Here is a 14514-nt window from a genome sequence, read left to right as displayed (position 1 = left end):
TACGATATAACTGAAAAAACCCTTTAGGATTTGTCTTTGCTTGCCCTGCTATGCGAACTTCATAGTTTCTTTTTGCTTTCCTTATCTCTTTTTTAACATTTCTAACCAGTTGTACGAATTCCTGTTCTAAAGTGACCTCCCCATTTTTAATCCTTTTGTACCAAGCTCTCTTTTTACCTATAAGGTTCTTCAAATTCTTTGTTATCCACTTTGGGTCATTAGTATACGATCTATTCAATTTGTATGGTATACTACGTTCCTGTGCTTTGTTTAGAATATTCTTAAATAAGTTATATATTGAATCCACATCGAAATCACCATTTAAGTCACCTATCGCTGGGTTCATGTCTCGCTCCAAGACCGGCCCACACCCCATACCCAAGACTTTCCAATCAATTTGACCCAAAAAATTTCTTAGGCTATTAAAATCAGCTTTTCGAAAATCTGGCACTTTAACAGAATTTTCTCCTACTGGTCTATTCCATTCTATGCTAAATCTGATTTCTTTGTGATCACTGCTCCCTAGCTCACTCCCTATTTCGATGTCATTAATTTGCGTTTCCCTGTTAGTTAACACTAAATCTAAAATATTATTTTCCCGTGTTGGTTCCTTAATGTGTTGCGTAAGAAAGCAATCGTCAATTAATTCTAGAAAATCTTCTGCTTCACTATTCCCTGTTTTGTTCAACCAGTTTATTCCGCTAAAATTAAAGTCACCCATGACATAAATACTGTTAGATCTAGATGCTCTAGATATTTCATCCCATAGATGCTTTGCTTCCATTCTGTCTAAATTTGGTGGCCTATATATTACTCCTATTATAATATTATTAGCTTTTTCGTTTAATTCAATCCAAATAGTTTCTGTGTGTGGCTCTGTTTTGATTCCCTCTTTGAGACTACATTTCAAATTGTCCCTAACATATATGGCTACTCCACCTCCTCGTCTAATATATCTATCTGTGTGAAATAGTTTAAATCCATATATTTGATATTCAGCTAATAGTTCTCTATTTTCTACATTCATCCACGTTTCGGTAAGTGCAATAATATCTATTTTTTCTGTGCAGACAAGAGCATTTAATTCGTTAATTTTATTTCTTAGACTTCTACTGTTAGTGTAATATACCCTAAGTGAATTGTTATTTTGCGGACCTTCTCTTTCCCTGATCGTTTTGCCAATTCCTTTCTCCCACAAACACATACTTTTATTACCTCCTTCCTCCAAATCAATTCCCATACCTCTATCTACTAACAGTTTAAACCCAAACAAACACCTCTAACCACTTCTTCTAGCGAGTTCGCAACAGCAACAACCCCAGCTCTCGATAGATGCACCCCATCACGAGCATACATTTCATTTCTTCCATAGAAGTGTTCCCAGTTGTCTATGAAAGATATTGCATTTGATTTGCAATATCTTTCCAGCCGGCAATTGACACCAAGTGCCCTCGATATCCATTCATTTCCCACTCCCTTTCTTGGAAGAATGCCACATATGATCGGGATTCCTCCCTTGCTCCTAACTAACTCTATGGCTGTTTTATACCTCTGAATCAGTTCCTCACTCCTGACTCGACCAACATCATTTCCTCCCACGCTAATGCAAATAATGGGATTGTTCCCATTACCAGCCATAATATCATTCATGTTGTTTATAATATCACCAATGCCAGCTCCGGGATAGCAAACCCTTAACCTGTTCCCCCTATCTCTAGCACAAAACGTTCTATCCAAATACCTTATCTGGGAATCTCCCACAACTAATGTTTGCTTAGGTACTTCCTTTACTTTCTGAGGGGCCTGCGCTTCCTTTCTCTTCGTTGCTTTCCCTTTTGCGCGATCCACAGTCTCTCCACAGCACTCGTCCTCCAAAACGTCAAATGAATTTGAAGTTGCTATGGCGTTTGAAGGCGGCTTTATCAAAGTCTTCTTAAGGCCCCTGTCTTTCGCAACTCTCCAAGACGAGGTCCCTTTACTGCTGGTCTCCTCCTTCGTTACTTCTCGTTGTTTTTTAAGCTGACGCACCTCCTCCCGCAGAGAGTCCAACTCTGTCCTCAGGGCTCCCACTAGAGTCACCAGGTCCTTCACTACAACTTCCATATTGCTATGATAATATAACAACACTCAGGAGCTCCGGTTAACACAACCTCTCACTGTGACTTCACCTGACCGACTTCATCGCCCCATCGAATACTCTGTTTTATACATTTCCAATCAAATCTTTTATTGACTTCATTTATCATATTCCCCCATGCATACCTTTTGATTGAGTCCATTTTCTCCTCACATAGTTTGGCTATTCCGGTACACATTATTCATAAACAATCTCCAGCTGAGAAGGTACTACTTTGCTTGGCGGAGTATTACTGGTGACTCGCGGCCTCCCAGTTATCAGCTGCAGATTTATTTCGAGAAAACATTCTCCAATGTGTCCACCAACAATTTATAATAGGAACTAACCTCCACAGGAGGAAAGGTTTATAACAAAGAACATAAGAATAATGGTAACTCCAGAGGGCCTATTGGCCCATACCATGTAAAGTTCTGAGGCTAGGTAATGATGGTAGAGTTACAAGATACGAGCTAGATGGTGTTGAGATTTCTAATTCGGATTGCGAAAGGGATCTGGGAGTTATGATTAGTAAGAATTTAAAACAAAAGGATCAATGCATGAATGTTCGTAATAAGGCAAATAGGACACTGGGATTCATTAATCGAAGCGTTAGTAATAAGACACCTGGTGTGGTTCTTCAGCTATATCTTGCTCTGGTAAGGCCCCATTTAGATTATGCAGATCAGTTTTGGTCGCCGTACCATAGAATGGATATAAATTCACTTGAACGTGTCCACCGTAGGATGACTAAGTTAATTCCACAAATTAGAAATCTTTTATATGAAGAAAGATTAACAAAGCTTAAATTGCATTCACTGGAAAGGCGAAGAGTTAGGGGTGGCATGATAGAGGTTTACAAGTGGATGAATGGACATAACAAAGGGGATATTAATAGGGTATTAAAAGTATCAACACAAGACAACACGAAACATTGGGTATAAATTGGATAAGTTTAGATTTAGGAAAGACTTGGGTAAATACTGGTTCGGTAACAGGGTTGTTGATTTGTGAAACCAATTACCGCGTAACGTGGTGGAGGTGGGATTCTTCGATTGTTTCAAGCGCGGGGTGGACATGTATATGAGTGGGATTGGGTGGTTATAGATAGGAGCTGCCTCGCATGGGCCAATAGGCCTTCTGCAGTTTCCTTTGTTCTTATGTTCTTATACGAGGCAGCTCCTATTTATAACCGCTCAATCCCTCTCATGTACATGTCCATCCACGTCTGAAACAATCAAGGGACCCCACCTCCATCACGTTAGACGGTAATTGTTTCCACAAATCAACAACCCTGTTTCTGAACCAGTATTTACCCCAGGTCTTTCCTAAATCTTAACTTATCCAATTTATACCCATTGTTTAAGAACATAAGAAGGCCAGATACTAGGTAATATCTGGGAGATGAAATACTTCAAGAGTCAGAGAGAGAAAAAGACTTGGGGGTTGATATCACGCCAGACCTGTCTCCTGAAGCCCATATCAAGAGGATAACGTCAGCGGCATATGCCAAGCTGGCCAACATACGAACGGCATTCAGAAACTTGTGTAAAGAATCATTCAGACCTTTGTATACCACATATGTTAGGCCAATCCTGGAGTATGCAGCCCCAGCATGGAGTCCACATCTAGTCAAGGATAAGACCAAACTGGAAAGGGTTCAAAGGTTTGCCATCAAACTAGTACCCGAGCTGAGAGGTATGAGCTACGAGGAGAGGCTACGGGAATTAAACCTCACTTCGTTGGAAGACAGAAGAGTTAGGGGGGACATGATCACCACATTCAAGATTCTCAAGGGAATTGATAGGGTAGATAAAGACAGGCTATTTAACACAAGGGGCACACGCACTAGGGGACACAGGTGGAAATTGAGTGCCCAAATGAGCCACCGAGATATTAGAAAGAACTTTTTTAGTGTCAGAATAGTTGACAAATGGAATGCGTTAGGAAGTGATCTGGTGGAGGCTGACTCCATACACAGTTTCAAGTGTAGATATGATAGAGCCCAATAGGCTCAGGAATCTGTACACCTGTAGATTGACGGTTGAGAGGCGGAACCTAAGAGCCAGAGCTCAACCCCCGCAAACACAATTAGGTGAGTATACACACACACACACACACACAAGTATGCGGCCCCAGCATGGAGCCCGTACCTTGTCAAGCACAAGACGAAGCTGGAAAAAGTCCAAAGGTTTGCTACTAGACTAGCCCCAGAACTAAGAGGCATGAGTTATCAGGAAAGGCTGCGGGAAATGCACCTTACGACACTGGAAGACAGAAGAGTAAGGGGGGACATGATCACAACCTACAAAATTCTCAGGGGAATCGACCGGGTAAACAAGGAAAAACTATTCAACACTGGCAGGACGCGAACAAGGGGACACAGGGGGAAACTGAGTACCCACATGAGCCACAGGGACGTAAGAAGGGACTTTTTCAGTGTCAGAGTAGTTAACAGATGGAATGCATTAGGCAGTGATGTGGTGGAGGCTGACTCCATACACAGTTTTAAACGTAGATATGATAGAGCCCATTAGGCTCAGGAACCTGTACACCAGTTGACTGATCTGTTGAGGGGCGGGACCAAAGAGCCAAAGCTCAACCCCCGCAAGCACAAATAGGTGAGTACAAATAGGTGAGTACACACACCTACACACACACACACACACACACACACACACACACACACACACACACACACACACACACACACACACACACACACACACACACACACACACACACACACACACACACACACACACACACACACACACACACACACACACACACACACACACACACACACACACACACACACACACACACAAACACACACACACACACACAGTGGTGGGTAAACTTCTGGAGTCCGTGCATAACTTGCTTATTGAAAACGTTGCTAACTCTCCAGTGTTGTTCCTGGGCGACTGAACATGAAGTGTTACTGTGTGGTGCTCGTCACGTATAATGTAATGATATAGTTAAAGTGTCCTTAATAGTGCTATTATGCGAGGGAACCAAAGTGGTGTGAGGCGAGCAGTGCCAGCGAGAGTCCCAAGTACACACCTTCCTTACCCCTCCCCTGTGAGTCACAAGTACACACCTTCCCTACCCCTCCCCTGTGAGTCCCAAGTACACACCTTCCCTACCCCTCCCCTGTGAGTCTCAAGTACACACCTTCCCTACCCCTCCCCTGCGAGTACAAGTACACACCTTCCCTACCCCTCCCCTGAGAGTACAGGTACACACCTTCCCTACCCCTCTCCTGCGAGTCACAAGTACACACCTTCCCTACCCCTCCCCTGCGAGTACAAGTACACATCTTCCCTACCCCTCCCCTGAGAGTACAAGTACACACCTTCCCTACCCCTCCCCTGTGAGTCCCAAGTACACACCTTCCCTACCCCTCACCTGTGAGTCTCAAGTACACACCTTCCCTACCCCTCCCCTGCGAGTACATGTACACACCTTCCCTACCCCTCCCCTGAGAGTACAAGTACACACCTTCCCTACCCCTCTCCTGCGAGTCACAAGTACACACCTTCCCTACCCCTCCCCTGTGAGTCCCAAGTACACACCTTCCCTACCCCTCCCCTGTGAGTCACAAGTACACGCCTTTCCTACCCCTCCCCTGCGAGTCCCAAGTACACACCTTCCCTACCCCTCCCCTGTGAGTCCCAAGTACACACCTTCCCTACCCCTCCCCTGTGAGTCACAAATACACACCTTCCCTACCCCTCCCCTGTGAGTCCCAAGTACACACCTTCCCTACCCTTCCCCTGCGAGTCCCAAGTGCACACCTTCCCTACTCCTCCCCTGTGAGTCCCAAGTACACACCTTCCCTACCCCTCCCCTGCAAGTCACAAGTGCACACCTTCCCTACCCCTCCCCTGTGAGTCCCAAGTACACACCTTCCCTACCCCTACCCTGTGAGTCACAAGTACACACCTTCCCTACCCCTCCCCTGCAAGTCACAAGTGCACACCTTCCCTACCCCTCCCCTGTGAGTCCCAAGTACACACCTTCCCTACCCCTCCCCTGTGAGTCCCAAGTACACACCTTCCCTACCCCTCCCCTGTGAGTCACAAGTACACACCTTCCCTACCCCTCCCCTGTGAGTCCCAAGTACACACCTTCCCTACCCCTCCCCTGTGAGTCCCAAGTACACACCTTCCCTACCCTTCCCCTGCGAGTCCCAAGTGCACACCTTCCCTACCCCTCCCCTGTGAGTCACAAGTACACACCTTCCCTACCCCTCCCCTGTGAGTCACAAGTACACGCCTTCCCTACCCCTCCCCTGTGAGTCCCAATTACACACCTTCCCTACCCCTCCCCTGTGAGTCCCAAGTACACACCTTCCCTACCCCTCCCCTGTGAGTCACAAGTACACACCTTCCCTACCCCTCCCCTGTGAGTCCCAAGTACACACCTTCCCTACCCCTCCCCTGTGAGTCCCAAGTACACACCTTCCCTACCCCTCCCCTGCAAGTCACAAGTGCACACCTTCCCTACCCCTTCCCTACCCCTCCCATGCGAGTCACAAGTACACACTTACCCTACCCCTCCCCTGCGAGTCATTCCAAGGGCCCCCTCATCACCTCAACCCCCAAAACCCACCCAGCTCTCATCCCCTCAACCCCAAAAACCCACCCAGCCCTCATCCCCTCAACCCCCAAAACCTACCCATCCCTCACCCCTCCTCATCCCCTCTCCTTCCATGTGACCCCCCACCGTTGCGAGGGGGGTGGGAGGTTCCCCCACCCTCTCTATCCTTACCCCTCCCAACCTCTCAACCTCTATCTGACTCCCAACCTTACGCTATCTCCCAACCCCTCTATGCCTATCAGACCTTCCCTAATCTTCAGACCCAGTATGCCCTTCCTACTCCAGACCTACCTACCCAGGCCCTACCCCAGACCCTCCTACCTACCTTCCTAGAAGCCCAGCCCCCATTAGCCTCCCAAGCACTCCTCCTGACCTCTTTAACCCCCAATACACCCCCGGACCCCCCCAGACACCCCCGGATCCTCCCCGACCCCAGTCATCCCCCAGACACCCTCCAGATCCCCCCTGCCCCCAGTTACCCCCCAGACATCCCCCAGATCCCCCCAGACCCCCAGAGAAAGGGAGAACTCTGGTACAGGAGTTTCCATGAAGAGTCTCAAGGTTTGGTACACCAATGCTGATGGGGTATCTAATAAAGCAGAAGAGATAAAAGAAAGAGTGAGTGAGGCAGATCCTGATATAGATGCAATTGTGGAAACTAAAATTAATGACATGATCTCAGATGCAATCTTTCCTGAAGGGTACCAGGTGATACGAAAAGAGAGGACACAGAGACAGGGAGGGGGAGTAGCACTCCTACTAAAGCGGAAATGGAAGTTTGAAGACCTGGGAAATCGGGTTACCAATGAGTGCACAAGCTTCATACATGGAACTCTGACAGTAGATGGGAGGAAGATTGTGATCTTGGTAATCTACAATCCCCCACCAAACAGTAGAAGACCCAGGCAGGAGTATGATGACAACAACAAGGCATGTATAGATGAATTGCAGAAGGCAGCAACACTAGCCCACAGAATGAGAGCGAAGCTGCTGATCATGGGGGACCTAAATCATGGAGAGATAAATTAGGAATCAAGGAATCCCCATGGAGGGGACGAAACGTGGGGAGCAAAGTTAGTAGATGTTATAGACAGGAATTTCCTAGCACAACATGTGAAGGAAGACACAAGGGAAAGAGGAGGAGATGCACCGAGCCTATTAGACCTGATTTACACCCAGAACGTAGAAGATATCGAGAATTTAGAGCATGAAATACCTCTAGGGGCCAGTGACCATTGTGTCCTAGTCTTTGATTACATGATGGAATTCAAACTTATGACCATGGGACAAGAGATCTGGGAAAAGAGAGTGGACTACAGGAAAGGGGACTATCTGGGTGAAGTGCAGTGGGAGGAAGAAATTAGAGGAAAAACAGTCCAAGATATGATCTTATCTTGAGGTTATCTTTTGATGATTTCGGGGCTTTTTAGTGTCCCCGCGGCCCGGTCCTCGACCAGGCCTCCACCCCCAGGAAGCAGCCCGTGACAGCTGACTAACACCCAGGTACCTATTTTACTGCTAGGTAACAGGAGCATAGGGTGAAAGAAACTCTGCCCAGTGTTTCTCGCCGGCGCCTGGGATCGAACCCAGGACCACAGGATCACAAGACCAGCGTGCTGTCCGCTCAGCCGACCGGCTCCCTATGATGGACCTAGTCATACAGAAATGCCAGGAGGCCAAAGAGAGATTTATACCAACAGTAAAGAGAAAAAATAAGAAGGAATATAATAACCCATGGTTTAATAGACAGTGTCAGGAAGCAAAAATGGCCAGCAGGCGGGAGTGGAGGAAGTACAGAAGACAAAGGACAGAGGACAACAGGATCAGATGCAACAGAGCTAGGAACGATTACATTAACATAAGACGAACATCGGAAAGGGACTATGAGAACGATATTGCAATCAATGCGAAAAAACAACCTAAGCTACTACACAGTCATATAAGAAGAAAAATGTCGGTGAACGACCAAGTGACAAGACTAAGGAAGACAGAGGGGGCATATACTGAAAGTGACAAGGAAATCTGCGAGGCACTGAATGCCAGTTTCCATGGAGTGTTCACTACCGAGCCTGAGCAGCTCCCATTGTTGGAAGGGGTTACCCTAGATGAAAGACTATCAGATATAGAGGTGACAGCAGAGGGGATAATGAAACAGTTGACAACTCTAGATGCAACTAAAGCAGTTGGACCAGACAAAGTATCACCGTGGATACTAAAAGAAGCAGCACAGGCCCTCAGCGTGCCTCTGGCAATGATCTTTAATGAGTCACTTATGTCGGGAGAATTGCCCAGTTGCTGGAAGAAGGCAAATGTCGTGCCGATCTTCAAGAAAAGCGATAGGGAGGAGGCACTTAATTATAGACCTGTATCACTGACAAGCATCCACTGTAAAATACTGGAAAGAATAATTAGGCTACGACTGGTTGCACACCTGGAGAACATTAGGTTTGTGAACAAACATCAACATGGGTTCTGGACAGGGAAATCGTGCCTAACAAACCTTCTGGAATTCTATGATAAAATAACGAGGATAAGACAGGACAGAGATGGTTGGGCAGACTGCATATTTCTGGACTGCCAAAAAGCCTTTGATACAGTACCGTACATGAGACTGCTGTTCAAACTCGAGAGGCAGGCGGGGGTGGGGGGAAAGGTCCTAGCATGGATAAGGAACTACCTAACAGGAAGGAGCCAAAGAGTTACGGTAAGGGGCGAGAAGTCGGACTGGCGAACAGTAAAAAGTGGAGTACCACAAGGATCGGTGCTGGGACCAATTCTATTTCTTGTATATGTTAACGACATGTTTACAGGCGTAGAGTCCTACATGTCGATGTTTGCGGATGACGCAAAGTCGATGAGAAGAATTGTGACAAATGAGGATTGCAGGATCATCCAAGAGGACCTGAACAGGTTGCAGAGATGGTCAGAGAAATGGCTACTGGAATTCAACACGAGCAAATGTAAAGTTATAGAAATGGGACTAGGAGATAGGAGACCAAAGGGACAGTACACAATGAAGGGGAACAGCCTACCTGTGACGACGCGCGAAAGAGATCTGGGTGTAGACGTAACACTTAATCTATCTCCTAAGGCACATATAAATAGGATAACGACAGCAGCGTACTCTACACTGGCAAAAGTTAGAACATCATTCAGAAACCTAAGTAAGGAGGCATTTAGGGCGCTTTACACTGCCTTCGTGAGGCCAGTCTTAGAGTATGCCGCCTCATCATGGAGTCCCCATTTGAAGAAGCATATAATGAAACTGGAAAAGGTTCAGAGGTTTGCAACGAGACTCGTCCCAGAGCTACGAGGGATGGGGTATGAGGAGCGCCTGAGGGAACTGTACCTTACGACAATAGGAAGAAGAAGGGAGAGGGGGGGACATGATAGGAACGTATAAAATACTCAGAGGGATTGACAGAGTGGACACAGGACGAAATGTTCACACGGAATAGTAACAGAACGAGGGGACATGGATGGAAGCTTGAAACTCAGATGAGTCACAGAGATGTTAAGAAGTTTTCTTTTAGCATGAGAGTAGTGGGAAAATGGAATGCACTTCAGGAACAGGTTGTGGAAGTAAATACTATTCATAATTTTAAAACCAGGTATGATAGGGAAATGGGACAGGAGTCAATTGCTGTAAACAACCGATGCTCGAAAGGCGGGATCCAAGAGTCAATGCTCTATCCTGCAGACACAACTAGGTGAGTACAAGTACACACCTTCCCTACTCCTCCCCTGCGAGTCACAAGTACACACCTTCCCTACCCCTCCCCTGCGACCATCCATGTTCCTGACACCAGTTGCTCCCTCCCTTCCTCGCCTGCCCTAGCTCATCCACCTCCATCAGTTGTGTGTGGCCCGTACCCAGCAGTGATCACGGGGAGGTGAAGTCTAGCCTTGCATGTGCAGCCTCCTAGCCCTCCTGTGCTTGGTGCGCTTGTTTCAGCTTTACTGATGTCCGAGTTCTTTGTCGTGTCTGGCTTTACAGGTTGGTTCCACGATTTCCTCTTTCAATGCATTTAATTTGTTGACCTCGTGCTGGGCACCAGTATTTTCATACATTTCTTTGACTACTAACCAATAATTCAGCTGTTCAACTTTTCAGACAAAGAACTTTCAGTTTATGTAGTACACATAGACTTTTCTGATTTACCTGTGGTGTAATTTAATAACGTTCCACATGGAAGACTGGCAAGGAAATTACAAACACATGGAATAAATGGGAGATAAATAAAACAATGGTTAAAACAAAGGAAGCAATGCGTCATCCTAAATTTAAATCAATCTGACTTGAGGAATGTGGTGAGCGGCCGGGGTGCCTCAGGGGCTCATTTTGAGCTTTGATGTCCAAAGAGCTTGGAGAGGATGTGAGAGGAAGAAGGATGGGGCGGTAAAATTCTTGGAAGAGGTTTTGGAAATGGAGAGAGGAGGCTTATAGTTTGGTGGCCTGTCCACCGCGGATTGGAGATGTTTTTTTTCAGTCAAAGCCTATAGCTTGAGTTCTTCTTCAGCGGCAGGAGGACTAGTGGTGATGCGGTGTGATGTCCTGGGGTCACTTGAGGTCTTCTGTCTGGCTTTTCCCCATTTTGAGGCCAAACATTTTGTAATTTATATCAATTATATAGATGAGAATATTACTAACATCATCAAATTTGCAGATGACACTAAGATTTATGGTAAATTGGGAAGTGAAAATAATATTTTGGCCGTACAAAACTATCTACATAAACTCCTGAAATGACCGGAAGAGTGGCAAATACTTTTTAATAATGAAAATATATTTTATTTATTTATTTATATACAAGATTTCTTACAATCTTGTACAGCCACTAGCATGCATCGTGGCAGGTCCTAAATCCTAATCCCCCTCCACAGGAGTACGACCTGTGAAATCGTTTAACAACCTAGGTACCCATTCACTGCTGGTGAACAGAGACTACAATCAAGGATTGGCGCCTCCCAATCCTCCCTGGCCAGAATACAAACCCAGGCCAAAGCGCTCGAGAAGCGCCGGGCGAGTTCTTTACCACTGTACCACTGGGACTGTAAAATGCAGACCTTGCAAAGGAGTAAAACAGTGTACGTCACAATTAGCAACATTATGTTGCAGCAGATTGACGAAGAAAAGAACCTTGGCGTCAGAACCATTGAAGTCATTGAAAGTAGCACAACAAGTGGGAGCTCCACTTCAAGTGGGAGCTCCAGAAAAAAAAGCGAACCAAACTCTAGGAATAGTCAAACAAACCTTTGACTTCAAAGAAAATAAGTCTTTATTCTACTGTATAAATAATAAATACTCTGTTGCGACCCCCGCCTGGTGGAGAAACGTCGACGTTTTGGCGTGATAATGGTCCAGGACCGACCGAAATGTCGTCGTTTCTCCATCTTCTGATGTGTAATTTGGTCATGATATCCTCAGCCACGTGATTGTGACTCATCGTCTACTGCATCCACACATGGAGACCTCATCTTCAGAAAGACACAGCTGCTTTAGAGAACGTTCAACGCCGAGCGACAAAAATCATTCCAGAATTAAGTGGTCTCTCGTACCAGGAACGGTTGAGGGGCCACAGGGTTAACAACACTACAAACTAGGCATGAGAGGGCGGATCTCACTGAAACTTAAAATACTGAACAAGTAAAATACTGATCCAGACCACGTCTTTAAAAGATCAGATACAGCACACACGATGAACAACGGTCTTCTGCTCAAGAAGCTACATTTATGTAGGACAAAAAACAGGAGATGCGTTTTTACCCATAGAGTTTTAAAACCTTGGAACCGCCTACCCGCAGAAGTCATAAATGCCAGGATATTGTTGTAGTTCAAAATTCTGCTAAATAAAATAATAAGGAAAAATGAGGTGACCGGACAAGTCGTCGGATTCCTGTCCTCGTCGGGGTCAATATAGAGATGGTGACTCTCAGGTAAATTCAAGTAAATGAAAATACTCATTTGTATTTCGAGTTTCTACTGATGTCCTCTTGGACTATTTTCTATCATATTAAAGAGGATGTGTTTGGTTATTATGTATATTCCCTTCACTATCTTTCTACTGCTCATTTCGACTCTCAACTTCCCAATCATTCCCTGAGATCTCTCTCTCTCGCCTGATGCACACAACCATGGCGTCTCACACCAACACCAGGTGTTAAGAATTAATTTAGTCTCATGGTTAACTCTGACGGCTATTAAACACCAAGAAAGATCAAGAACTCGTAATTACAATCAAGAGCACCAGTCCTAATGCCTGTCATTCATGCTGAAACTTTAAGGGTTACTTTTCTTGTCCCCTGCGGTCTGACCTTAACGTGACAGTGACTGTCTCGTCAAACAACAAACAGTACTGGAGTTAACACGAAAATGCCGAAGCATTGCATGAATTCAAGATCCAGTTGGATTAAATCATCAGGTACAACTGGGGGACATTTGACAAGCCACCGGCTTCCTGTTCTCGTTCGAGGTCACTAGTACGATTGTGCCCCTCAGGTAAATTCAAGTAAATTAATCAATCAAAACTCCACAAACCAACATTATACTCTCAGTGCTTGACTCTTTCTCATAAGATTCTTCAGCACCGATAGTTACTAGTTAACCTGTGGGGGAGTTTAGGGACTTGTAAACTGCCATCGTAGAGGTCGTCAAACACCTGTATCCCCCATGTAGAACACAGGGCGCTCACACATGCTCAACACCACTGGTTCCACTACTCTGATACATTGATTACTTCAACACAAGGATCCTCTCCACCTGCTACCTTAGCTGGCACTCAAGCAACACTCACGGCACCTGCACAGTTGCTAGGCCATTGCAATCATATTTTGTGGTGCAATTGTTGGAAATGCCGGACTTAGACGATTCTAGATATATTTTATAGATGTGTCGCGACATTCGGGGTCAGTTAGGAGTTAAAGTTTGCTCTAATAAATTCATTTATGTACAGATCACTTTTAATTGTTGCCGCTGGAGGCGTCTACTTTGTTGTGCACCATACTCATACTGTGACGGGAAGCGCAAAGTGATTAGTAAAGACAAAGCAGGACTTATCAGACCCCAGCTGTAATTTTTACGTTAACATTGTCATATAATGTGCTGATGGTTTATCACTGATGGTTTCAACCCAGATCACCTTCAATAATGTTCACATTCTGCCTGAACTTCCAACCCTTCCGACCTACTCCCGCTTAATTTACATTCCCGATTTTTGTTCCAAGATTACCATAGCTACACTACACCACCAGGCTTACTCAAGACCACACCACAGGCCTGTTAATAAATATTGCTTAATAAATAAAGACAGCTCCACTGACATCAACAACACTGTGTTGTGCAGCAGGCAAGAGGCGCCCCACACACACCTACCTCTCTGGCTTCTGACCTTCAACTGATACGCAACAACAAGGGTGGTGATCACTAACAGCGGGGCGGCCAGGGTACTTCTGGCCATGTTCTCCTGTTTACTGTTACACATCTCAATTCAGAAGCCACTCGTCAACCAGGAAATTGGGAAAATATTTCAGCTCCGCATTGTCTATGGTTGCGTTGTTAGGATATGACTGGAATGTTTGGTGAGAGAGGGACTCCCATGCTAGTGGCCTAGCATGTTAGTGGCCTCCCATGATAGTGGCCTCCCATGTTAGTGGTCTCCCATGCCAGTGGACTTCCAGTTGTTTACATCATAAACTCCCAGTCATGCCAACTTGCAGCTCTGTCTGATAAATAGTCCCTTCACCCTGCAGTTGTTTTGACTCAGTCACCATGTGCCACAATTAAGGCATTTCGG

The 14514-nt window shown here is 45.7% G+C and overlaps 1 protein-coding gene across 2 annotated transcripts in view; it reads right to left on the bottom strand.

Annotated features, from left to right (window-relative positions):
- LOC123770237 (cytochrome P450 2L1) overlaps positions 1-14297 on the bottom strand; it is a 51954-nt gene extending 37657 nt beyond the window's left edge. Inside the window, exon 1 of one of the 2 annotated variants that reach the window (XM_069339947.1) lies at positions 14094-14297. In XM_069339947.1, coding sequence (XP_069196048.1) covers positions 14094-14202 — 109 coding nt within the window. In that variant the 5' untranslated portion in view covers positions 14203-14297. The remainder of the gene's footprint in view (positions 1-14093) is intronic. The other variant, XM_069339948.1, reaches the window with a different exon arrangement.
- Between the last annotated feature and the right edge of the window lie 217 nt (positions 14298-14514).

Source organism: Procambarus clarkii, chromosome 42, assembly GCF_040958095.1.
Source record: "Procambarus clarkii isolate CNS0578487 chromosome 42, FALCON_Pclarkii_2.0, whole genome shotgun sequence".
Lineage (NCBI taxonomy): Eukaryota > Metazoa > Arthropoda > Malacostraca > Decapoda > Cambaridae > Procambarus > Procambarus clarkii.
The sequence above is the reverse complement of the archived record's forward strand: the minus strand, read 5'-3'. Positions and strand labels throughout refer to the sequence as shown.